This window comes from Suncus etruscus, chromosome 5 (assembly GCF_024139225.1).
Source record: "Suncus etruscus isolate mSunEtr1 chromosome 5, mSunEtr1.pri.cur, whole genome shotgun sequence".
Lineage (NCBI taxonomy): Eukaryota > Metazoa > Chordata > Mammalia > Eulipotyphla > Soricidae > Suncus > Suncus etruscus.
Window position 1 is genome coordinate 2816479 of NC_064852.1, and position 25023 is coordinate 2841501.

General features: G+C 46.2%; 1 protein-coding gene across 1 annotated transcript in view; it reads left to right on the plus strand.

Moving 5' to 3' along the window:
• The window catches only part of CDK5RAP2 (CDK5 regulatory subunit associated protein 2), a 186699-nt gene that overhangs the window by 15941 nt on the left and 145735 nt on the right, over window positions 1-25023 (plus strand). Inside the window, exons 3-5 of the mRNA XM_049773793.1 lie at window positions 3457-3533; window positions 13068-13191; window positions 21617-21771. Coding sequence (XP_049629750.1) covers window positions 3457-3533; window positions 13068-13191; window positions 21617-21771 — 356 coding nt within the window. The remainder of the gene's footprint in view (window positions 1-3456; window positions 3534-13067; window positions 13192-21616; window positions 21772-25023) is intronic.

Below are 25023 nucleotides of genomic sequence, written 5' to 3' on the forward strand. Positions count from 1 at the left end.
TTCCTTCCTTCCTTCCTTCCTCCCTCCCTCCCTCCCTCCCTCCCTCCCTCCCTCCCTCCCTCCCTCCCTCCCTCCCTTCTTCCTTCCTTCCTTCCTTCCTTCCTTCCTTCCTTCCTTCCTTCCTTCCTTCCTTCCTTCCTTCCTTCCTTCCTTCCTCCCTCCTCCCTCCCTCCCTCCCTCCCTCCCTCCCTCCCTCCCTCCCTCCCTCCCTTCCTTCCTTCCGGGAAGGGAGGCAGGGTGGGACTTGGGCCACATCTGGTGTAACTCTGGGGGCTGTTCCTGGCTCTTTGCCAGAATTCACTCAGGAGTGACCCAGAGAACCATCTACAGTGCCAGTAGTAGAACTGGGTCTGGCTGCATGCAAGGCAAGCACTTTGTTCCTTGTATTATCTCGGGCCCATGAGGTAGAGGTGGTGTTTTGGGGGCCAGGGGGTGACCTGGCCATTGTCATAGCTCTCTCTTGGCTCTTCTCTCAAGGATCACTTCTGTTGGGTAAAGAAAACTGACTGGACATGTTGGCTTCTATCCCTGTAAACTTTCTAGGCCAAGGTTTGGTTGGTTCCTTAGAAAGTGATTGAATATACATATCAGCGCCTTCAAAGAAGCTCTCAGCCCTCCTCAGAGGTGGGAAGGGAGTGTCGTCTTTCAGAGGGCTTTCTGAAGTTTCTGCAAAACCACAGTTGAGGGGCCAGAGCAATAGCACAGTGGTAGGGCATTTGCCTTGCATGCAGCTGACCCAGGATGGGACCTGGGCTCGATCCCTGGCATCCCATACGCCCCCAAGCCTGCTAGGAGTGATTTCTGAGCACACAGACAGAAGTAAACCCTGAATGCCACTGGGTGTGGCCCCAAAAACAAAACAACCAACAAACAAACAACAAAAAAACCCCACCACAGTTGAAGACATTGGGCCTGTCCCCAGTGTCCACTCTACCAAGATCAGGTGCTGCCTTATTCATGACGCCTTTAGTCCTGGTGGACATTGGCGCCTTTCTTTTGGTCTCTGCCCTCGGCTCTTCTCTTTTGTTGATTTGCCTTGTCCTCAGATGTCAGGCAGGCTTATTTTGCACTTGACACTGAAGGTCGGGGAAGGTGAAGCCAGTTTTCTCGCCCCCAGACCCGTTGCTTTCATGGACAGTAACCAGCACAAGTGCTGCCGTTGCAGGGAGCCTGAAGGCCAGGCCTGAGTGTGCCTGTTTTGCTGCGGTGGCCTCGGTGCTTTGCCCAGCGTTGGCTAGTCACGGGCCCCATCAGCAGCATTGCTGCAGTGAGGACTGAGCCAGTGGCCTTCCCCTGGCTAACGACAGTTTTTGTTGGATGGTGTAGAGGCACAATTTGAACCCAGGCCCTCCTACTCCCGGCCTCTCCATTCTGGCCAACCTTTCTTTCTTTTTCTTTCTTTATTAATATCTTTATTTACACACCACTGGCCGACCTTTCAACCTCAGGCACTTGTCCTCCCACAGCTGCTTGGCCGAAGGAGGGAGGTATTTCTTCTGAGGTGGCACATTGCAGGAAATGGTACTTTTATTTAAAATACTGTGCACCCGTTGTGGAGTAGTCCGTAAAATGGGCATGAATCATGGAGGTAAAAATGGAGACAGATTTCAGAGAAATTTTAGATTTTATTGCAGTCCTCGAACTGCTCAGAACTTCTCTGCCTCTACTCTGCCCAAACTCACTGATCTCCCCAAATGTTTCTTCTGAGGCGCCTTGGTGGGGTGGCCTGAGAGCCCTGCCACGGCCTCACGCTCTCCTATGTCTGTTTACCCAAGATTCGGTCTTTGGAGTCCCCCACGAGTGATCAGGCCAAGCTATGAGTGTTTTGCTGTGTTCCAGTCGAGAGAACCCAGCAGCATAGCGGCTGCAGACTGTTTGAGGGGTGGCTCTTGAAAGGGAGTGCCCCGAAATCTCCCTGGCCAATGAGAGTGGCTGCGTTGCAGCCTCCCACTTACCCATTTACACGTTTCCTTTTATTTTTAAGTGGCAGCACATCCACTTGCTCCAACCACCGCATGCACGATGGTAAACAACCAGAAGTAATTGCCTGCAAATGGCAGAAGCAAACGGCAGAATTGCCTGTAAATTTGCTTGGTGGAGGGCAAACAATTTTTAAATCAGCCTCACTTGTACGACATTTATGCCTGGATGTTTGAAGGCTCTGGCTGTTAGGAGCTCGGAACATTTACATAATTGTTCCAAGGCCCTTGGAATCCGGGGCTGGAGCTTGAGACCACCCGGGTCTACTATTCCCCATCTTCCCTCTGGCCTTCGGCTAACAAGGTTGTGAATCTACCAGCGGCCTGTTAGGGGCCTCTTATGCTGCCCGTGCTGTAAATGGTCTCCCCGCGATAGACATTAGCCTGTCCTGTGTTTCATACCATTTTTTTGTTTTATTTATTTATTTATTTATTTAGTTTTTGGGTCACACTCAGCAGTGCTCAGGGGTCACTCCTTGCTCTATGCTCAGAAATTGCTTCTGGCAGGCTTGGGGAACCATATAGGATCCCGGGATTTGAACCACTGTCCTTTTGCACGCAATGCAAATGCCTTACCTCCATTCTATCTCTCTGGCCTCTTGTTTTATATATATATATGTATGTATATATATGTATGTATGTATATATATGTATGTATATATATACATACATATATATACATACATACATACATACATACATACACACATATTTTGGGGGCCACACCAGGTGATAATTAGGGGTTACTCCTGTCTATGCGCTCAGAAATCTCTCCTGGTTCGGGGGACCTTATGGGATGCCAGGGATTGAACCCAGGTCCGTCCTGGGTCAGCCGTGTGCAAGGCAAATGCTCTACCGCTGTGCTATTATTGCTCTGGCGATAATACTTTTTATTGAAGTCGATATGAAGTACAAGTTTTTCACTGTTGTATTTAAGGTACATAGGGTAGTGGCAGTGAGTTAGAACCATTCCCACTGCCAGTATTGACCTCCTTCTGCCGTAGTTCCCCACATGCATCTCGAACCTCTACCCTTGGACCCCTGGGCTGCTAGAGTAACAGGCCTCTTTTGTGTTTAGCTGGTTGTAGTTTGGGTCTCTGGATTCTATTGCTGTTGACTCTGGGTTGGGTATTTAGGTCTGACCATTTTTTATCTCCACTCAATGCTCCTGAGACCACTTGGTCCCTGGGTCCCATCCACTTTCTTTTTTATTTCTCAATTGGTAGGGAGACAATATAAGCAATATAAGGCAGAACTTTATTTTTTAATGTGAGTTAATGGCATTTTAACAAGTCTTTCCCAGTTGTATTTCAGGCACATAGTGACAGTGAATTAGGGCCATTCCCACCACCAGTGTTGACCTCCCTCCGCCACAGTTCTCAACATGCCTCCCTTACCTCCACCCTTAGACCCCTGGATTGCGAGTGTAACAGGCCCCTTAATGCCATTTCTCTTCTCTTCTCATCACGTCTGGAAGAACATTGAGCTCAAGGTGGAAGTGGAAAGTCTGAAGCGGGAGCTCCAAGAGAGAGAAAAGCTGCTCCTGAAGGCCTCGTGAGTACCTGTCGCCGAGACCCGGCCCGAGCTTGCAGCTTATCCAGTGGACCTGGTGGTGGGGCCACGGCCGGGTGGGGGGTGGATTGGAACACTTTGTTTTGGGGCCAAAACAAATTGGGAAATGCTCAGGATTTACTCTGGGATGCTAGGGATGGGCCCGTGTTGGTTGAGTACAAGGCAAGCTCCTTACCGTTGGAGCTCTCTGCAGCTCTGATTTAGAAACTTTTTGCTTTCAGAACCAATCTCTTCTCCACTGGACTCTAAGAACACCAAGGAGGTTTTTTATTTTTTGAAACAAAATGATTTCTCAATAAACTTACAACATTTGGCACACATTCAGATCTCAAGCATATATATAGCAAGATATATTTTCGCCAAGCAGATACATTGCTGGTACCATCCTTTAGATCAGAAACTAGAGCGTCACCAGCACCCACAGAAGTCATTTTTGTGCTCCTAGGACTTACCCCTTTTCCACTGAGATAAACACACCCCCGCCCCAGGATCTCCCTGGCCAGATGTAGCCTGTCTGTAAAGCCGACTGAAGTAGATGGGTCTGTGCTGCGTAGATCCTCTCTGCATCTGTGTCTGACCTCGTTTCTCTGCATGTGTCTTGATCCACTCATGTTGCTAGTTACCTCAGTGTCATTCACTGTCCTGGAGGAAACAGCTCTGGAACCTCGAAGAGGCCTAAGGAGGTCTTGAGGGAATCCCATGAGGGATGAGTTGGCCAAGAGGATGAGACTTCATCCACGGTGATTCTTTTTTTTTTTAAAAACTTCATTTATTGATTTTTTTGGGGGGCCAACCCCAGTGGTGCTCAGTGTTTATTCATGGCTCTTTGCTTAGAAATCGCCCCGGCAGGCTGGGGTACCATATAGGATGCCAGGAATTGAACGTTGGCTTCATGCAACGCCCTACTACTGTGCTATCACTCGGCCCCAAGGCTCTTCATTCTTTCTCTGCTTTTTGTATGCATTGAATTGGGCCTTCATGATAGTGTTTTGTTTAAAGGATGTGCTTATTAAAAGTGCCTATTAAAAAAAAGGAAAGCTATAATATTAATTAATGAATTTGTGGAGGAATTAATTCGGCCCTTCACTGATGAGTGAGCACAGTGCCGAGAAGACCGCCTCTGACTCCATGAGTTTTCCAGGCACTGAGAAACACTGATGACATGTGTGCCTGGGCTGCACACCCCAGCTCTGCCAAAAGGCACTTTCCCACCGGGCACTTCTGCAGGGGAAGTCGAGGCCTGTCAGCAGACTGTCGGGGAGGCAGGGACAGCGGGGGGTGGCTGGATTGTGTCTGAAGGGAGCATGAGACCTTCTAGGACTCTCCCACCCCGGGTCCTTCTGCAGCTCCCCGAAGAGACTTCATTCATCCTGGAAACAGAGTCAGTCGCACCGCGCATGACGGCGGGCAGGAGCTAGTGCCTTGTCTATCAGGCCCATCTGCTTTGCTCAGAGCCTGCTAATTCCTGTCAGGGCTGCCGGGCCTAGCAGGAGGCTGGACTGCTTGCTGGCTCTGCAGTAGGACCGGAGGCTCCAGTCCTGGTTCCTCTGCTTTACTTACACACATTATGATTTGTTTATTTATTTATTTTTGTTGGCCACATCTGGTGGTGCTCAGGAATTACTCCTGGCTCTGTGCTCAGAAATCGCTCCTGGCAGGTTCGGGGGACCATATTGGATGCCGGGAATCGAATCACCATCCATCCTGGGTCGGCTGTATGCAAGGCAAATGCCCTACCGCTGTGCTATCGCGCGCCCCCCCCCCCCATTGTGCTTTTTATCTCTTGCACAAATGTGCGAAGGAATGAACAAATAAACTTGGGTTGCAAGTTTTCTGTTTTGTGGTGATGGTTTTCCTCTAAGCACATCGTTGCCTCCGTGGGGAGCCAGGTCGGCTTTACCAGGCCTGCCAGTTAAGCGTGTGCTTCCGAGCCTGCGCTGTGACTGTTGCAAACGGCCAGTAAGACTTGATTTTACCAAACTCCTACACATAGAAACCCAGACTTCCCTGCTGCTAGTGTGCAAAAACACTACGCAATTGTGTGAGAGTGGTTTTCTTTGTATATCCTGAAAGTATTTTTGCTGATGGGTGGCTAGGCTTCTGGGGGTGGATGGGGATCCAAATGGACTCAGGAGTGAGGGTGATAAAATACTTGCAGCGATAAGTTGTATAACCAGAGGGAACAGAGATGAGGGCAGGAGGACCAGGCCGTGGTAGGAACCTTGCCACAAAAAGCAGGGAGTGCAGTTAGGGCAGAGAAGGGACCACTGTGACAATGAGAGTCGGAAGTGATCACTCTGGACAAGAAGTGGGAGCTGAAAGGAGGGAAAGCAATATTCATGGCACCCCTTCAGTAACATGATTGCAAGCAACAGTGTCTGAATTTAAAAAGTAAGAGAGAGAGCGAGAGAGATTGAGTGAAAGAGAGGAAATAGGAATGTCTTCCATAGAGGCAGGCAGAGGAGAGGGCAAGGGGAAGGATAGGAGGGAAACTGGGAACACTGGTCTCAGGAAATATGCCCTGGCGAAGGGTGTTGTACACCATCTGACTGAACAACTTTGTAGCTGAAAAAGAAAACTTACGAACAACCTTGTAAACTATGGTGTTTAAATAAAGCAGTTTTTAAGAATAAAAAGGTATAAGCAAAATTTGGGAAAAGAGTTAGGAGGAAAGTAAAGGGGCCTATGAGAGTTTATAGAAAAGAAGGTTAATAGGTATATGAATATAAAATGGCTGGACAAAGGGAGAAAGATCTAGTGCAGAGATTGGATGTAGGTCTTCCATAGAAGAGGCCTGAGTTTGAAATCGGTTTCACACCTGGATAGAAGAAAAGTTAACCTAGGATATTTCACATACATATATTTCATAATATATATTTTTTAAAACACATCTATAGGAATGTGGTCCAGAGGAGGCAGCCTTTGGGTTGATACCTGGTAGCTAATTAGGAATGGATGATCTACAGACTGGAGAAAAGGTGTCGACAGAGAAGGGGATATGCAGATGTGGCGAATGGCGGCCAATTGGGATGTGGGGGGCTCTGTCTGTCTAGAAAGGATCTTGAGGCTGGCTCAAGATTTTGAGCCTTTTCCTAAGGTCAAATGAAGCTGAACTTGAAGCATCAGGCACAATCAGGGACTTGTTTCGGAAAAGGTCACCGTGGCTGCTGTGCAAGAATTTCTTGGTCGGAGGAGCCGGCGACCATCTGGGGGATGAGTGGAAAGTTTTCGGGAGAGATTGGCAGCGCAGATGGACGGGGAGAGAGAGGGTGTTGGGGAAAGATGCTTAGTTCTGGGGTGGTGGGAGGGATCGCCGTCAGGTGGGGGCTCAGGCCATGCGCTTTCTTAAGAATGAGGTGCTCCAAGTTTTCCGCATTGTCCCTAACAGCTCACACGTAGCCTTGTACATACTGCGGTCTTATTTCCAGACTGCTGCAGTGAAGTGACTTGTGAGATTGGGAGGCAGCGGCTCCCCAAGTATTCGGTTTCCCTGTACCCATGTTAAAGTTCTGTTTCTACTATACTGGAGTCTGTTAAGCAAGCAATAGCACTGTGTTTAAACAGTGCACAGACTTTAATTAAAACAAAACACAACAACAACACCGTATTGCTAAAACATGTGAGCCATCACCTGAGCTGAGTCCTTGGCGAGCCATACCTAGTCGCTTCGCTGGTGGAGGATTATCTTAGCAATAATCAAATGCCATCACGTAGACAGCGAGGAAACATTTTGCAATGCTACAAGAATTATCAAAAGGCGTCAGACACAGCGTGTTCTAAAAAGTGGGGTGCCACAAAGCTTCTGTTTGGTAAAAGCACAATGTGTCCGCGCAGTCATCTGCCTGCAGAGTGCAGTCCCTGCTGCTCCCACCTACCTCTGGCAGCCTTTTCCACCTCTTGCTCTTCCTCCCTCCCTCCCAGGACCATCATTCCCAGAGCCGGGGCCTGTCTGGCTGCCTGTGGCCGCCTCTGATCATCCCTGGTCGCTTGGCCTCTTGTGACACACCCTCAGTCCGCAAGACACTCTGCACCCACTGGCATTCACGGTTGACCTGGGAACCAGCTGAACCTTGAGCAAAGCCTTCTTCATTAGAGGAGGGAGTTTTGGCCTGAGAAGCGGGAGGCCAGGGCTCACTCTCTCAGAAGGAAATCGGGTGGCCGGGACTAGCCCTTAGGGCTTGGACTTCTGGCCAGTCTAGGTTTCGGTCCCCTTCTGTCCCCCGCATTGGGAGAAGTAAGCTTTGGGGCCTCACTTGGTGGTGCTCAGAGATTGCCCTCCCTCTCTTCCTTCCTCCCTCCCTATTTTTCTTCCCCACAGTGACTTAGGCCAAGAACCTTTTCTTGCTCCTGTGTACAATCTGGGGTCAGTGGCAGGGCCAGGATTCTAGAAGGTTCTGCCAGCAGAACACGCTTTTCTTTGTCCCAGTAACTTCTAACGGATGGCACACCATTTGACTGTTTTGCAAATAAGGGTTTCATGGGAGATGAAGCATTTGTTGGTAGGCAAGAATAAAATCTTTCTACTTTTTCCTTAATTTACAGTTTGTGTATATATATATATTTATTGTGAGGAGAATAGGCAGGAAAGCCCTGGCTTTCTCCCAGAACAACTTTAGCCTGGAAATCCAGAGGAAGGCTGATAGCAAAAGGGTTGGCTAGTTAGTTAGCAAGGGTGGTGCTTCTAGAAGGTTCTTTCTGGTATTGAGGCCGTGTTGGATTCAATCAGTTTCTTTTCACCTTACCTCCTCAAGTCTTGCTGTCTCTCTCACCTGCTGGCCAGGTTCTATAGGGAAAGGAAGGGCAGGGGGAGTAAACAGACAGCAGTGGTGCCGGCAGGCCAGTCATTCTGTTTGAGCAGAACACTGAGGCTGTGGGGCCAGAGCGATAGATAGTACAGCAGTAGGGACAGACCCAGGTTCGATCCCCTGCATCCCATTTGATCCCCCGAGCCTGCCAGGAGCGATTTCTGAGCGCAGAGCCAGGAGTAACCCCTAAGCGCTGTCAGATGTGGCCCAAAAACCATTACAGAAATAAAAAGAACATGGAGGCTCAGCAATGTGGGGACACTTTTCAGGCTCCTCATGAAGCAGGGACCAGGCTGGCTCCAGAGCCCTCTCACTTGCTGTGGAGTAAATGTGCCCATCTGCTGACTTACCGCGGCTCTTTTCACTAGTACAATAATAAGGGGATATTAAAGACACAAGAAGGCATATTATCCGGAGTAAATTTTATCCCTGTAGCCTTAAAACACAGACAAAAGTAATAAATTGCATTAGCAGAGGAAAATTGTACCATAGTGCTGAGTATAAATTTTATGGCTACAGTAACTGTAAAATACGAAGATAATACATGGCGAGTTGGAACATTTATTATCGGGAATAGATTTTTTTTTTTGGTATAACTGAAATGCAAATAACAAACCTGTGCTTGTTAAATGCCTCAGTCTCTTGCCAGTGAGTATACCTGACGGGAACGAGGTAGGGTGATGGTGGGCCACCAAGGGAGCCTTCTCCTGCTCCAGGTGACTCTGGCGTGCTGGGGACAAAGTGTCTGAGTAGGTAGTGCAAATCCAGACTAAGAAATCCCTGTCTCTACCTAAAGCCAGAGCAGGAACTTTTAGGGCGGGGGTTTTGCAGCTGAATATAACAACTGTAGAGGTGACAGAAAGGATTGTGGAACTTTGAGTCACCAGAGGAGGTTATCCGGAAGTGAGTTGTGGGGTGATAGCACAGCGAAAGGGCATTTACCTTGCATGTGGCCAATATGGTCTGCCAAGGCCTGCCAGGAACGATTCCTGAGCGCAGAGCCAGGAGGAACCCCTCAGCGCTACCAGGTGTGGCTCAAGACCTCCCCAAATAAAAAATAAAAAAAAAACGGGAGGGGAAGGGGAGCCACCAGATCAATAAGAGAAGATCCACTTGAGAAAAACATAAAAATAAAACATTTAAAGTTCCCCCCAAAAAGGGAAATGAGTTGAAGGCATGGGGGCCCAGGCTGTGCCTTGGCTTTGAGTCAGGAAGTGGTCAGAGTGGCCAGCGGCATGTTCTTTTTCCACCCAGATGCCCGAAGAGGGTAGAACAAGGTCTTTTCCAGTAGCTCTGCAGGTCAGTGCCCACGATGGCTGGGGTGCGTGGGACAGCAGCAGGCTGGCATGTCGAACCCGGATTTGAGTTGACTCTGACCTCCTCATGGGAGCCCATTTGTTCTTAGAGGACAAGAGGTTATTTTGCCAAGAGCCACGCTGCAGGGACATAGTAGTTAGAATTTGGATGTCTTGGGGCCTGAGAGATAGCACAGCTGTTGGGCATTTGCCTTGCACACAGCTGACCTGGGAATGACTTGGGTTCAGTTCCCAGCATCCCATATGGTCCCCCAGCCTGCCAGGGGCGATGTCTGAGTGCAGACCCAGGAGTAACCTCTGAGCGTCTGGGTGTGGCCCAACAACCAACCAACCAACCAATCAATCAATCAATTGAAGTTTAAAAAAAATTGAAAGAAAGAATTTGGATGTCTTGGCTTCTGGGCCCACGTTCTTCCTATCTATCGTTCACATTTCGTTCGAATGACATCATGACCCAGCTAGGCTTTTTGCGAGCTAGTGGCACAAGGAATCCAGACCTGAATCAAGTCTTTATTTTGGGGCAACTAGCCCCAGGAAGCGAGCAAGGACGGCCCAACTTGGCTCCCAATTGTTTTTGGTCACAGAGCCATGCCGCCTGGGCCCCGGGAATATCTGCTGATGTAGCTCTTGTGTGGAGGGACAGTTGGTCCCCCAGAGCAGGGCCTGGGAGGCTGGTGGGGACGAGGTTTATTCCTTTGCAGTTTCCTTTTTTGTTTGCAGTGCTCAGGGCTCACTCCTGGCTTCGTGCTCAGGATTCATTCCTGGTGGGTTTTTTTGGGGGGAGGGGGAACCATATGGGGATGCTGGGGAAATCGTCCTGGGTTAGCCATAGTCAAAGTAGGCACGCCAACTTGCTCTACTAGCTCTCTTGCCATTGTTGCAGTTTTTTCTGAGAAACCAGCTTTATATATATAATTTTTTAATTTAATTTTTTTGGTTTTTGGGCCATACCTGGTGATGCTCAGGGGTTACTCCTGGCTATGCACTCAGAAATCGCTCCTGGCTTGGGGAACCATATGGGATGCTTGGAATTGAACCTAGGTCTGTCCTGGCTCAGCTGCGTGCAAGGCAAACACCCTATTGCTGAGCCACTGCTCCAGCCCCTATATATATTAAATAATATCTTTATTTAAGCACCATGATTGCAAGTATGTTTGTAGTTAGGTTTTAGTTATCAAAAAAAAAAAAAAAAAAAGAACACCCCCCCTTCACCCGTGCAATGTTCCCACCACCAACCAGCTTAAGATGGAACCATTTCCCGTGTTAGTCTGCTGCTGCCAACATGCAGATATTTGAGAAATCGGGTGCGAACAGCTGCGAGTGTGTTCACAGATTCAGGTGTGACCCTGCTTCTCTTTGAAGGTTGGGGAAGCCGAATGAAAGGTCGTGGCTGATTGTGGCAGGCCACCCTGTCAAGCCTAGCAAAGGGACACTGTGTTTTATACTAGAGTAAACCAGAGTGGGGTGGCTGATGGCCTGATGCCTTCTCTCCCTGCTGGCCCCCTGCCCATAGTAGTTCTAGCTTGCAGAGGAATCCTGCTAGGTTTCTTTCTATTAGCGGTCAACAAAGCATATTTTGGGTAAAATAAGGTGTAACCCAACAACATCTGAGGGTCCAGGGGTTCATGTCCCTGTTACGGCACCAGTTGTAAAATTACCCCACACACCTTATTTTCAAGTCTGAATCAGGGTTGCACAAGAAATAATCCAGACCAGGCTGAGGGTGAAACCCACATAGTCTGGCAGTCCTCTACCTAGCTAGTATGGAGCTTCTCCTGCTTGCCAGGTTTCCAAGGAAGACCATCTCAATCTCTGTTTGGGGGTAAATCCAAGTTGTAAACAAACATACAAAGAAGCCAGGGATGATCTTTGTTTTGGGTACAATAAGGTGTAACCCAACAAAATAAATTTGTATTTCCACAGATTTCCTGTTGTTATATAATGGGCATGCTGGTCGTCAAAGTGCTCTCTAAATTCCCCCATAAAAGTGGAACTTGGTGCAGGGCTGGAGCAATAGACAATACAGTGGGGAGGGCATTTGCCTCATGCTCCTGTCTGGGTTTGATCCCTGGCATCCCATGTGGTCCCCTGAGCACTGCCAGGAATGAGCCCTGAGCGCAGAACCAGGAGTAACCCCTGACACCTCCGGGTGTGGCCCAACCCCCATAAAATAGTGGACCTTGGTGAGAAGTTTCTTGGTGGGAGATTTGGCAAGCTAACTAAATGTGTTACTTATCCCTTGGCCCAGGAATTCCTCATCTAGGAACTTGGCCCCTAAGAAAATCAGTAGATAATATACACAGAAGCATTGTTTTCTTATACCATTGCCTATAAAATCAATGATAATGCGAACAAAATTTGAATACTTCATTTGTAGTAGGTACCGTTTTCAGAGCTTTCCAAATATAATGGGACAATTTTAGAAAGTCAGAAACAATGAAATGTTCCAAAAAATAGGGGTTTGGAGCCAGGGATGGAAATGAAACTACGGGGGATCCAGGGTTCCATCCCTGATACTACATGTGGTGTCCCTTTTCCAGCACCACCTTGTTTGAACCCCTCATTTAAAACCTAGGGGGTTGATTTAACATAATATCTTTTATTAGTGAATTAACATGTAGCCTTTAGAAATGACAGGTTTATATTAACATAGCATGATGTTTAGAGGGTTTTGTGTAACATGGTCAGATCACAGATAGGCTCTGTTTCTGTAGAAAATGGCTGAAAGGTTCTACTAAAATGTTAAAATTAGTTGTCCTGAGTTATGAAATTACTCTTATTATTATTATTAATATGAGATTACTTTTATTATTGTTGTTGTTCCGGGCTGTACCCGGCAGTGCTTGGGTTACTTCTAGCTCTGGCAGGCTCGAGGGACCACATGGGATGCTGGGGATCAAACCTGGGTCAGTCTGGGGTCAGCCACATGCAAAGCAAACGCCTTACTGCCATGCTACCACTCTGGCACCTGCTATTATTATTATTATTATTTTTTTGTTTGTTTGTTTGTTTGTTTTTGGGTCACACCTGGCAGTGCTCAGGGGTTACTCCTGACTCTACACTCAGAAATCGCTCCTGGCAGGCTTGGGGGACTTACGGGATGCCGAGATTTGAACCACCGTCCTTCTGCATGCAAGGCAAATTCCCTACCTCCATGCTAGCTCTCCGGCCCCCTGCTCTTACTATTTTTAACATCTTTATTGGCCTTGAGCATTATGAATGTTTACATCTTGTATTACATAGATTTTTGAATCACAAGTATTAATCAAAAAGAAATAAAAGCAGCTTAGCAGAAATCCATGGGAGGAGTGACCAACCAAAACTCCTGCTTCGGAGCTGCTGAACTTCCTGTCCCTCACTCACAGGCCTTTTCCCATTTTCTTCCCTCATTACAGCAAAGCCGTGGAGAGCCTGGCTGAAGGAGGGGGCTCCGAGCTTCAGCGGGTGAAGGAAGAGGCTCAGAGGCAGGTACAGCAGGTGGAGGAGCTCCTGACACAGCGAATCCGCCTTCTGGAGGAGGTGAGGGGGCACCCTGGGGAGGTGGTGTGGCTGTCTGAAGCCCAGTTCCAGCCCAAGGTGCCAGACACCTTCTGGCTCCACACATGTGAGAGCAGATCGAGAGTTCGTGCCTGCCTCCCTGCACACAGGCCGCCACGGCTTCATTCCTGCATGTGACACTGCGACAGGGTCAGAAATACCAGGCGGTTCTGGGCCTGCTCTCTTAGCGCTTCCTTCAACCAGTGACTCCTCACGCTAACACAGCAGTGCTCTGGTTTTTGTCTAGATAGAGGAGACAGCTGAGTGCAGAGAGTGGAAAGTCTTGGTGCTTGTAACCCTGGAATTGAATTATTTATTTTTTATTATCATTATTATTATTTTGGCTTTTGGGCCACATCTGCAGTTCTCCAGGCTTTACCCCTCAGGTCACTCTTCCTGGATGTCCTCGGGGAACTCTCTCGGGGTGCTGGGAGTCAAATCCTGGCCAGCCGCATGCAAGGCAAGGGCCCTACACGTTGTGCTATCTCTCTAGCCCTTCATTCTGGAGTTCTGGTCCCTGATTTGTAGTCGGGCCCGTCAGTGCCCGTTTCAGCATTCCTGCTCCATCTCAGTCTTCGGCTTCCTCAGGACTGACTGTCCCGCTGTCCCATAGAGACAGCGAATGCCACTGTTGGGCATATAGTCTGTCGCTCCATCTTCTACTTGTTCTCAGCTAGTGACTGCCTGCCTGTGCCTGTTATGGGAACTAGGATGTGCTTTGGTGAGAAATTCTATTCTCGTAGGGGAGGAGAGAAAGTTTTCCTCCCTGTTCACCTAGCATTGACTAATAATTAATTAATTAATACGAGTCACTTAATTCTCGATCTTTGAAACATGCCTATTGCACCTCCCCGCTCTGCCCTGAGCCCTGGTCCTTCTTAGTAGCTAGGCATAGAAAGGGCACATAGATACAATGGTAGAGTCTGTAGCTGCTTACAGACAGTCTTTCCCTGGCAGCCCATTCACACTAGCCCCTTTATCAGCCCCTTTATCAGGGGTGTGTGTGTACTATTTATCCGAAAGGTAGGCACAGTGCTGAGACTGACAGGGCAGGAGGGGGTCAGGGGGCAAAACCAACACACCACGGGCCAAAGGAAGGGCTTTTTGATTGCAGCATTCATATCGTCCTGGGCATGGTGGGAGACCGAAAACTCGCTTCAGCCACCTGCCAGTGCTTTTTGGTTTCAGCCTGGCTGTCGGTGCCGAGGAAGCCTCTTCACTCTTGGAGAACTCATCTCTTTTCTCAGCCTCGCTCTCCTCTCCTCTCCTCTCCTCTCCTCTCCTCTCTCTCCTCTCCTCTCCTCTCCTCTCCTCTCCTCTCCTCTCCTCTCCTCTCCTCTCCTCTCCTCTCCTCTCCTCTCCTCTCCTCTCCTCTCCTCTCCTCTCCTCTCCTCTCCTCTCCTCTCCTCTCCTCTCCTCTCCTCTCCTCTCCTCTCCTCTCCTCTCCTCTCCTCTCCTCTCCTCTCCTCTCCTCTCCTCTCCTCTCCTCTCCTCTCCTCTCCTCTCCTCTCCTCTCCTCTCCTCTCCTCTCCTCTCCTCTCCTCTCCTCTCCTCTCCTCTCCTCCCTCCCTCCCCTCCTCCCTCCCCTCCCCTCCCCTCCCTCCTCCCCTCCCCTCCCTCCCCTCCCCTCCCCTCCCCTCCCCTCCCTCCCCTCCCCCCCTCCCCTCCCTCCCCTCCCCTCCCCTCCCCTCCCCTCCCCTCCCCTCTGTTAAGTCCAGGAGAACGATGCGCCGATCAAAGACACCAAGACCACAATCTCTCATGCAATAGCAGAGGGTTTATTTTTCTTACAAGCATGCAGGGGCTGTTAGAATCCAGCATAAGCCAGAATCTGCCAGCCCTGAACCATGAGCTTACAAGCTATATATAGTATTTTAAACAATAGAAAGGTACAGTAGATTGATTTGCTTTAGGAAGTACATGACATCTGGCATTTTCCCACAATTGTGAAGGGGGGTGGGTAATCAGGGCAGTCAGGAAACTCCCAGAATTGTCATGGATGCCTGTACGACCCCAGTGTTTTTGAGGGCCACGTCTAGCCCACTTTCCTGTCCTTGCCTGATGGCTGTTTCAAGCTTCCTTTACATTCCCCCCTTTTCTTTTGTTTGATCTCTAATCCTAGAGATCTGGGTTGTTTGATTAAGTGCCTTATATTGCTGCCTAGTAATCATTAGGTTCTATAGTCAGTAATAGCAGCAGGAGCACAAGCGGGCCTGTAATGGCAGACATTAGAGTTGTTAGCCAGGGGGACTACTTGAACCAGGACTGAAACCAATTGTTTTGAACCCGGAATTTTTGTTTTAGCCTTTCTTGAAGGGGGGTGGGTGATTACTGATTTGATTGGCCCCCCTTAAGAGCGCAGTTAATTAGCACACAATAATGGAAGGTCAAATTAAAAACTTCAAGGGCAATGCAAGGCATTTCTCTTGCCTGACCCCTTCCCCAGCTGCTTTTTAAAAAGTGTGATTTACTACTAATCTGGTTATTACGATTCAGTTTCAACTGGAAGGGAGCTTCCAGTATGCCTGACCGGTGGTTTTACAGTCCCATGCTGTCATCTGGTACAGTAGGTGATCTTCATTTTGCCCCGGTCCAGGAAGTTGAGTCAGATGGATATGCAGGGGGGGTCCTTTGTAGTCTGTCCAGGCCACTGACCATTCAAGCTGCGGGCTTCTGAGAAGTATCTGAAAAAGACTTATGAAGAGGTTTCCCGGGGGGTTTCTTACTTGTTCTGTATTTAAGGTTTTTTACACCTAGTGTGTAACAATTAATGATAACACAAGTTAAACAACAGAAATTAAAGCATTATAGCATTATTAACAAACAGCTCTGAATTATTTTTAGTTAGACTAATGCTTACATTTGTAATTTATGATCTGTTTCAGTACAATTAATAAAAAATGCTTTTACACCTAGGTTACTTTACTTTAATTATAAAAATTATTTTTCTCTCCACCTTCACCTTGCACCTTACTAGATATTTGAAAAAATTTTGGCTCCTTCCTTTGCATAAACACAATATTACTGGAGAAATCTCCATTTGGGGCACTCCCAATACTCACAGAATTTTTGAGGATAGGGTGGGGACACAGCAGATTTGTCACGTTACAGTTACTTAGGCTAGGCTGATGTAAGAACGAGTTGGTTCTCGGATGGCTGTTGTCTTCTCACCCACTGCAGGATTTTCCTAGAAGTAGCCTGTTCCACTCCTCTTCAGGGTTGGAAGAGACTCTGACCTCAAGTTCTTTCTTGAGACTGAGGGTGAGGGTGAGAGTGGTCGTGGCCAGTTAGTGCAGGTTCAGAAATCTCCCATTTCCTTTTTCAGGCCATTCATCTTGATGTTTTCCTGGTTTTGTTAGCCAGATGCCTAACGGTGCCTGCTTGTCACACCACCTTAAGCCTGATTATTTCCCCAAAAGAGGGCTTTGGGGTTCCCTTATTAATTTTAAGATTTCTTGTTTGCACGGGGATTACTTCTCATGCAGAGAGGAAATTTACCTGTTTGTATTTCATGCAAAGCAAACTGATGCCATGACATAAAAATGATATTAAAAGGTGCTAGGACGAGAGAAAAAGCAAATGTTACTTAATTTTGCACAGAAAATTCTAAACCTGATTATTGTCTGGAGGCTTTTACAATAAGATTTACAAAGTTCCTTGTGATACACTTATTAATATTCTTGGCAGTAAATAAATTTACATACAGAGAGTAGAAGTTTGCTTATTTTTCTGGACTTAGCTTAAAGCAGAAAACATATTAGACACCAGCAATTTAGCAATTTATATTTTACAAAATTTTCTGGCAGACTTTAGACCTTTTTTAAAAAAATTTACAATTAACAATTACTATATTTTTAAACACCTTTAAACTGAACTTCAATATTTTAAATTTTTGATTATTTTTTTAAAACCTTTATATATATATATTTTAGGTATTTATAATACCTCATTATTATTTCATTTTCACCTAACAACATATGAACACTATAACATGGTTTAAAACATTTAAAATTATTTTGCACAAAACATTGGCTAATTCCTGATTTAGAGGCATTTTAATAATACTAATAATAATAATTATCATTATTATTATCATCCGACTTAATCTGATAGTTTCTTTTTTAGTACACCTCCTTAGTTCCTTTTACACATTTTTAAATTTTTTTCTTTCTAAATTCACTTTACAAATTTCCTTTAGTTTTACCAACTGGCTACTCTTTTTCAGAGTTTTATTTTTTTTCAGTATTAAATTTATATCTTTTTATTTTGCATAACCACATATTTTCCTACATAAATAATATTTGATAAGACTTTTAATTAAAACATTAAACAAATTTTTAAAAGCTATGCTTTAGACCAAAGCAAAACATAAATTTTTTTAAAAGTATTTTAAATTTACAATTTAGAGGAGTTATAGTTTTTAAAGTTTGATTTTTTTTTACTCAATTTTAATTACTTTACTTTTCTGAACAACTTAGTACATTATTCAAAATGGTTTTTTGTTTTTTTAACTATTTCAAACATAGCATTTTGCAGTTTTTAAAAATTTATTTTACAATTTTTTACTACTTTATAACTTATCATAGGTTCAAATGAGTTTACTACAAATATACCCTGTTTATTGATTAAAATGCCAAATTTATGACAGTGTCCAGAACATATTATATTTTAAATTCCAGTTACCAAGTTACTTAAGCTTTACAAGATGCAACTTCAGCAAATGAGAGGTAGGTATTGTAACCATTCAAGCACTACAGTATAACTTAAGTTATAAAAACCTTAGAGATATTAAATATGACTAATTTTACTTTAATTTTAAAAGGTCTGCACTTTATACAAATACCTAAAACTTTTATTTCTTTTATTTTTCCCAATTAGAAAACAAATTGCTAGAATTACTTTTATCTGACAGGACCAAATTTTCTTTGTTACACTTAGTAAAGACAATCTAGGCATTTTTACATTAAGACCTTAAAACTACATTAAATTTTATATTGTTATCTAGATTTAGGCATTTCAACAATATTAAGCGTTCACAAGATTAACAATATTATCAAAATGCTAACCACAACATTTTTCACACAGTTTTGGCCTTTTAAAATTAATATTATTTTTAACAGACATAGAAATACAAAAATTTGTATTATTCCCACATTACAATGCTGTTGGAACCTGTTTCTGAACTGATTGATAATTTCTTAGAGTTGGTGAAATTCCTTATGGCAGGTGGCATTTTCCAGTCTGTATTAGAACTTAGTTTCATCAGAAAAGTTAATTACAATAATTTGCAACATTTTCCACCAAATTATTCATTCTAAGAAACCTTTAAGTCGGAGGAATTTTTCAAAGAGATTTAAAGACCCAATTTTTCCTTCTGGACTCCCAGCCACTCCCAATTTCTTCTTCGATATGTAAACCAGGGGGGGGAAGGGAGTTTGGTAAGTTTTCCTTTCTTGGATAAGCTCCAGTAAAGAATTTTTTTAACTGACTAATTTCTTAGCTTCCCAGCCAGAAGCAACAAGACGGCAGCTCCCAAGATTTTTCTGATTTTTACCTTTTGGCTGAGGTGTTTAGTTACAAAGTCCAGCCCCTCCAGGACAAATTTAAGTCCTGCTGGCCAGCAAAGAGGCAGAGTTTGCGACCACCACCTTGCCCTGTCCCTAACAGAGCCTGCCTTGAAATACAAAAACACAACGAAACAGAAAATAACAAGGAAGTATAGAAATTGCCACTCAACACCAATTTTTGCACCTCTGGGAAGTTTTCCAGCAAGAGACCTTGGACTGAGCAGTCTGAGCCTGCTTCATGGTTGACTGAGAAAAGGCAATAGATAATAACAATTAAGAAATCAATTATCACACAAATTCCCCACACATTTTGCCAAGCACTTCACCACTCACACTGACCGGTCTTCACTCTCACGTTAAAATTTACAAATTTCTTTTGCTCTCTGGGCCATGCCCAATGAACTCCACACCTCTCCAGGACTGGGAGGGATTTTTCCCTCACTGAGTAACTTCCAGTTTTTGAAGAGAGAGACAGGAGAAAATGAACCAGAGAAGTGGAAAGCCAAAAAATAAACCAAAACTAAAAATGAGATCAAAATGAAATCAAACCAACCTGAAGGATCTGCGAAGGGCTCACACCCACTTTGGAAAGCCCGGCCGGGACTTGCACTGATCCTTGGAGCTCCGTGGAGTCTCCTACGTTTGGAGCCAAGATTTCTGTTCCCTGCTGAGGAGGCCTCGCCCGACCTCCTCCCTGATGAGAAGGGCCCCTCTGGCCACTTTTCCCTAGGGCTCCTCAATAAAACCAAGTCACACAAGACAAGGAGAAACAACTCACACAAAACGGTAACAGACAGACAGACAAACAGAATCTGACCTAGGTCCCGATACTTGGGCAGTTTACCAATGTATACCCCACTAAGGGTCATACATACAGAAGGGCTCCCGAGCGTCCTCGGGATCCCCAAACCTCACTGAGGCGTCCCTCAGATCTGTGACCTGCGGCCCCCTAGACACGTCTGTCAGCCGCCACCGAGAACCCTCACGGGCTCGTACGGCAGTCACACTGCCCACACCAAGTGCACATTTTACCTCCTAGGCGCCGGTTTTCTCAAAACCCCGAGGTGAAGCGTTGATGTCCCTGAACAGGCATGAATATCTCGCTGGGGCCTCCAAATGTTAAGTCCAGGAGAACGATGCGCCGATCAAAGACACCAAGACCACAATCTCTCATGCAATAGCAGAGGGTTTATTTTTCTTACAAGCATGCAGGGGCTGTTAGAATCCAGCATAAGCCAGAATCTGCCAGCCCTGAACCATGAGCTTACAAGCTATATATAGTATTTTAAACAATAGAAAGGTACAGTAGATTGATTTGCTTTAGGAAGTACATGACATCTGGCATTTTCCCACAATTGTGAAGGGGGGTGGGTAATCAGGGCAGTCAGGAAACTCCCAGAATTGTCATGGATGCCTGTACGACCCCAGTGTTTTTGAGGGCCACGTCTAGCCCACTTTCCTGTCCTTGCCTGATGGCTGTTTCAAGCTTCCTTTACACCCTCCACAGAGGGGCTTTTGATCCCAGCCTGCACTGAGTGGTCCTCGTCACCGCAGCACTGCTCACCTCTTGACCCAGGGCTTTTGTGTGTGAGGGACTTGCGAGTTTTTTTCCTATACACTGTTTAAGAACCGATGCCATGCCCAAAGCACGAACCCCATACACACTGAGTGGCGAAGACAGCTAGTTGCCGGGGACATGGCAGCTGTGGACATGAATTAGTTTGTCTGGAGACCCCACATGCTAAACTGCTCCAGTTTCTCTCAGTCTGTTGAGGTTTCTTGGGCCGGGTGAGGACCGATCTCAGGCTTGATCACATAGCCGCGCTCAAGCTGCTTGTCCAAGCAAAGCTTGGCAGTTGGTCGTCATCCTTGCCAGTGATAGTTCGGGTGTTCGTGGTCTCAAAAGTATCAGGAATTGATTCCCCTGTAACCCAGCTATCCTGAGATAGACAGGCAAGCTTCTTAGGGGACCAGTGTTGGGGAAGGGAAGGAGGCCAACATTTTCTTTTCAGTTTCCTATGATACAGCTTGCATTTACAAGTCTCAATGCTTTCAGATAATTCTGTAGAGATTAGAGAAATATGGTTAGATTTTGATGATGGTTCAGAAATATTTTTATATATAAAAGTTATATATATATACATATAAAAGAAATATATTTTATTATTGTATTTCTAGTAATCTTTCTAGACTTGAAACCTGGGGCTCAAAGAGGTTAGCAGACACCCCAAGGTCACATAGCGGACTTTGGACTCAGCTTCATTGTGTCTTGACCTTTGGCAGTTGATCTGAGTGGCTGGCAAGTCACGTGTCCTTCCAGGTCACCCCTTCACAGCACTGCCTGTGTGATGTACTGAGGTCTTGGAAAGAACATCGAGTCTTTCACCACGCAAACCACCTGGGAGAGAGAAAACGTACTTCAGAAGCGTGTAGCCATTATCTTAAAATAAAACGTAGTGACGGGGTGGTGGGGTGTGGGATGCATTTGTATGGAGATTATGGCGACTCTTTGGAATTTATGAATGTTTAGGTTCCAAGAGGCGCCTTTTCCCCTTGTTCTTGAAGCTGTAAGCGTTGATCTGATTTTCAGAACAGGAAAAGCCATTCTTGTGGAGTGGAGTCCTTTCCCTCGGAAATACCGATCACTCCTTGGGAGGCAAGAGGGAAAAATGGCTGGCAAATGTATTTATTACTGATTCTCCCCATGTAGAGTTCAGTTCGGGGAGGGGGGAATGTGCCGGAGAAAGAGTCATAAATATTTATATTTTAATCCAATTTCCTTTCAAAATGTTCCCGATTGTATTGAAAAATTGCATCACACGCATTTAATTTAACTCTAGGATGTGAAAACCTCCCGAGCAGAACTGGAAAAGGCCCTGGCAGGGACCGAAACGGAGATGACTCTTCGGATGAACTTGGAAAACCAGCTGGCAGAGATGCGGCAGCTGTGCCAGGACGGTCTGGAAAAGGCTCGGGCCGTGGAGGAGAAGGACAGGTCTGGCCCGCGTCCCTGTGTTCTGGTGATGTCCGTCTAACTGGCAGCAGGGGCGGGGGACAGTGTTGCTCCCCATCACCCTTCTTTTCTTTGCGTCTCTTCTTGTTCTCCACAGTGGGAAAGCCAGAGCCAAAATCAGACTGAGAGGGGCGTGGGTGGGTTATGGTCTTTGAGGACAGAGATGGCGCTCCGAGGAATTCTTGGAGAGAACGTCTCCTCCCTTTCTTGATTTTGCCTTTAGTTTCGGCTGTGAGCTTTCTTGTGATGGAAGGGGACAAGGAAAAACTGATCTCGGTGGACGTCAGACACCCCGTTGTCCATGTGATAAAACGAGCTTGTTATGAGGGAGAAGCCCCGTGTCACTTCTCAGAATGTTCTCTCGGTTCTCTTGTGGGTGAAGCCTCACAGCCAATACTGGAGAATTTTATGTGACCTGTTGCCCAGCATATCTTTGGAAGCAGCTGAGGTGCGGGCCCAGATCAGGAGTCAGATTATATCAGTGCTTCGTTATAGGCCAAGTTTTCTGTTTTCTGCAGTCCAGAAATAACCTGTGCTGTTTAGTTCAGAGAAGTGGATGGAGCAAGGCAATTCTTGCTCGCTCATTCATTCATTCATTCATTCATTCATGAGTTTCTTTATTGCAGTACAACTGATCGAACCTGGGGTCTCATGCTTGTATGGCATGCATTTTACTGTTGGGTTACATCCCTGGCCAACAAGTAGTCCTTAATGCTCATCTATCTCACAACCAAATTTGTGATCAAAGCTGCTCTAGGGAAAGTTGAGGTTTTATTTATTTTTAGGGATGGAGCGAGTTGGGAGACTTCCTGTGATGCTCAAGGGCCCTGTACAGAACTGTGAATTGAATGTGGGGCTTCAGCCCTTTGAACTTTCGCCTACAAGCCTTGAGGTTTTACTCATGAGTTTGGTTCTCAGTTTGATGCTATTGCCTCACAAGAGAGTGGATGGAGTAGAAAACTCTTCTGGGAGAGACTGGCTTATATCAAAAAGAAGAACAACCAGTGCTGGCATGGATGTGGGGAGAAAGGGACTCCCATTCATTGCTTGTGGGGATGTTGACTCTTCCAGCTTTTCTGGACAACAATATGGTCATTCCTAAAAAAAAAATCTAGGAATTGAGCTTCCATTTGACTCATTCATTTGACCTACTTCTTGAAATATACCCCAAGAACCAAAAAACAGGGTGGAAAAAAACATTTTCACCTCTACACTCCTCACAGTATTGCCCATGATTGCCAAAATCTGGAAATAGCCTGTGTCTAAGAACAGAAGACTGTTAAAGAAACGATGGTACATATGCCCAGTGGAACATTACTTAGTAATAAGAAATGATAAAGTCATGCAATTTGCTGCGACTTGGAGGGACCTGGAGAATATTATGTTGAGTGAATTTAGTCAGGAGAGACCAACACCCATGGTTAGTCCCCACTCACGTGTTTGCATAATGTTTGCATAATGAATTTCCAAAGACAATGGAAACAAAGAACAAGAGAACTGGTACCCAGTAGGATGCATGCTACCTGTGTGGACTGGGGGAAAGGACAGGAAGGAGGCGATGTCTGTGGCGGAAGAAAGCGTTCATCCCGGAGGAGGAGCTGGAGCAGAAAGGTGGTAAAGTAGGGGCTGGAGAGATAGAACAGCGGTAGGGCATTTGCCTTGCATGCGGCCAACCTAGGAGGGACCTGGTTCAATTCCCGGCATCCCATATGGTCCCCCAGCCTGCTGGGGTGATTTCTGAGTGTAGAGCTAGGAGTAACCCTGAGCAACACTGGATGTGGCCCAGGCCCAAAAACCAATCAATCAATCATTAAAGTTTAAAAAAAAAAGAAAGGTGGTAAAATGTTAAGTATGAAACCCTACCAGCAACAGTACTATAAAACACAGTACCCCCCAAAAAATATATATTTCATTTATGCATTTATACATGCATATACATATATGTATCTGTGTAGCACACACACATTCATATCCCACATATGTATGAAGCAGACTGGTAACTGGGAGGCAAATGGGAGGAGAGAACATTGGTGGCGGGAGGTGGATGGACTCCGGTAAAGGGATTGGTTTTTGCCTGAAACCTGTTGATCAATAACTATGATTTCATGGTAACAAAATTAAAAACAGTTAAAAAACGAGCAAACACTGTGGAGACGGCGCGTTCAGTCCCCATGATTTCAGTGCACATGTCCAGGCATTTGGGACGCTCGAATTTATTTGCCTCCTTCGTCCTTTTTTGTTAGCTTTGATTAGGAAAACTGAATCTGGAAACAGTTTTTCCCCTTCTCCTGTTGCTCCTTGTGATTTCAGAAGGGGGCCTCTAGAGGGCAGTCTTACTCCTCTTTTGACGTTTGCTCTTTCCGTTTGTGTGTGTGTGTATATGTGTATGTGTGTGTGTGTGTGTGGTGCCATCATTGGATTTCTGCAGACTGGGTGGTGAAGAAACAATAGCAATGAATTTCATTCCTCCTTGCTGGAGGCCGGCAGTCTGAACTCAGGGGCCAGCCTGTGCCTGGTAGTGGACCTGCCCGTGGCTCCTCAAAGAAGGGAAGTGAGCAGAGGCGTCACCTCCGAGGCGCCTCCTTAATTTAAGGCACTGGGACGATTCACGACCCTGCCACCCACCAGTGGCTGCCCTCCCGAGACCAGGAATCATGCAGAGGACTTAGGGGAGGGAAGCAAAAGTTTTTATCCTGTGCGCTGGGGAAGTGCGCTCAGGCTTCTTGGATTGTTCTTTTTGTTTTGTTTTGTTTTATTTTGGGGCTACCCAGCGGCACTCAGGGGTCATTCCTGGCCCCGAGCTCAGAAATCGCTTCTGGCAGGCTCGGGGACCATATGGGATGCCGGGGATCGAACCCGGATCTGTTCCGGGTCAGCAGCGTACAAGGCAAATACTCTACCACTGACCTATTGCACTGGCCCCCCTTGTACTGTTTGGATGACCCTTTGACAAAATGACAATTATTGAGTGCTACAAAAAGTAATTACAGCCTTTGTCGTCTCTTGTGTTCTGAGTTGTGCTCAGAACTGCGGAGGATTCTCTTTTCAGTAGCTTACTTCCACATCACTTTAGGTCTCCCTGTGGAGAGAGGAGGAAGGGAGGGCTTCATGAGTGTAGGTCATTTGTCCGTGGTCTGGCCTATGTAGTTAAGAAGGCATGACTGGTTGCTCTGAAGACGAGGTGCCAGCCCTGCCTCATGGGGCTCCAGTTGGCCTGGAGTCCTGGGACATGCA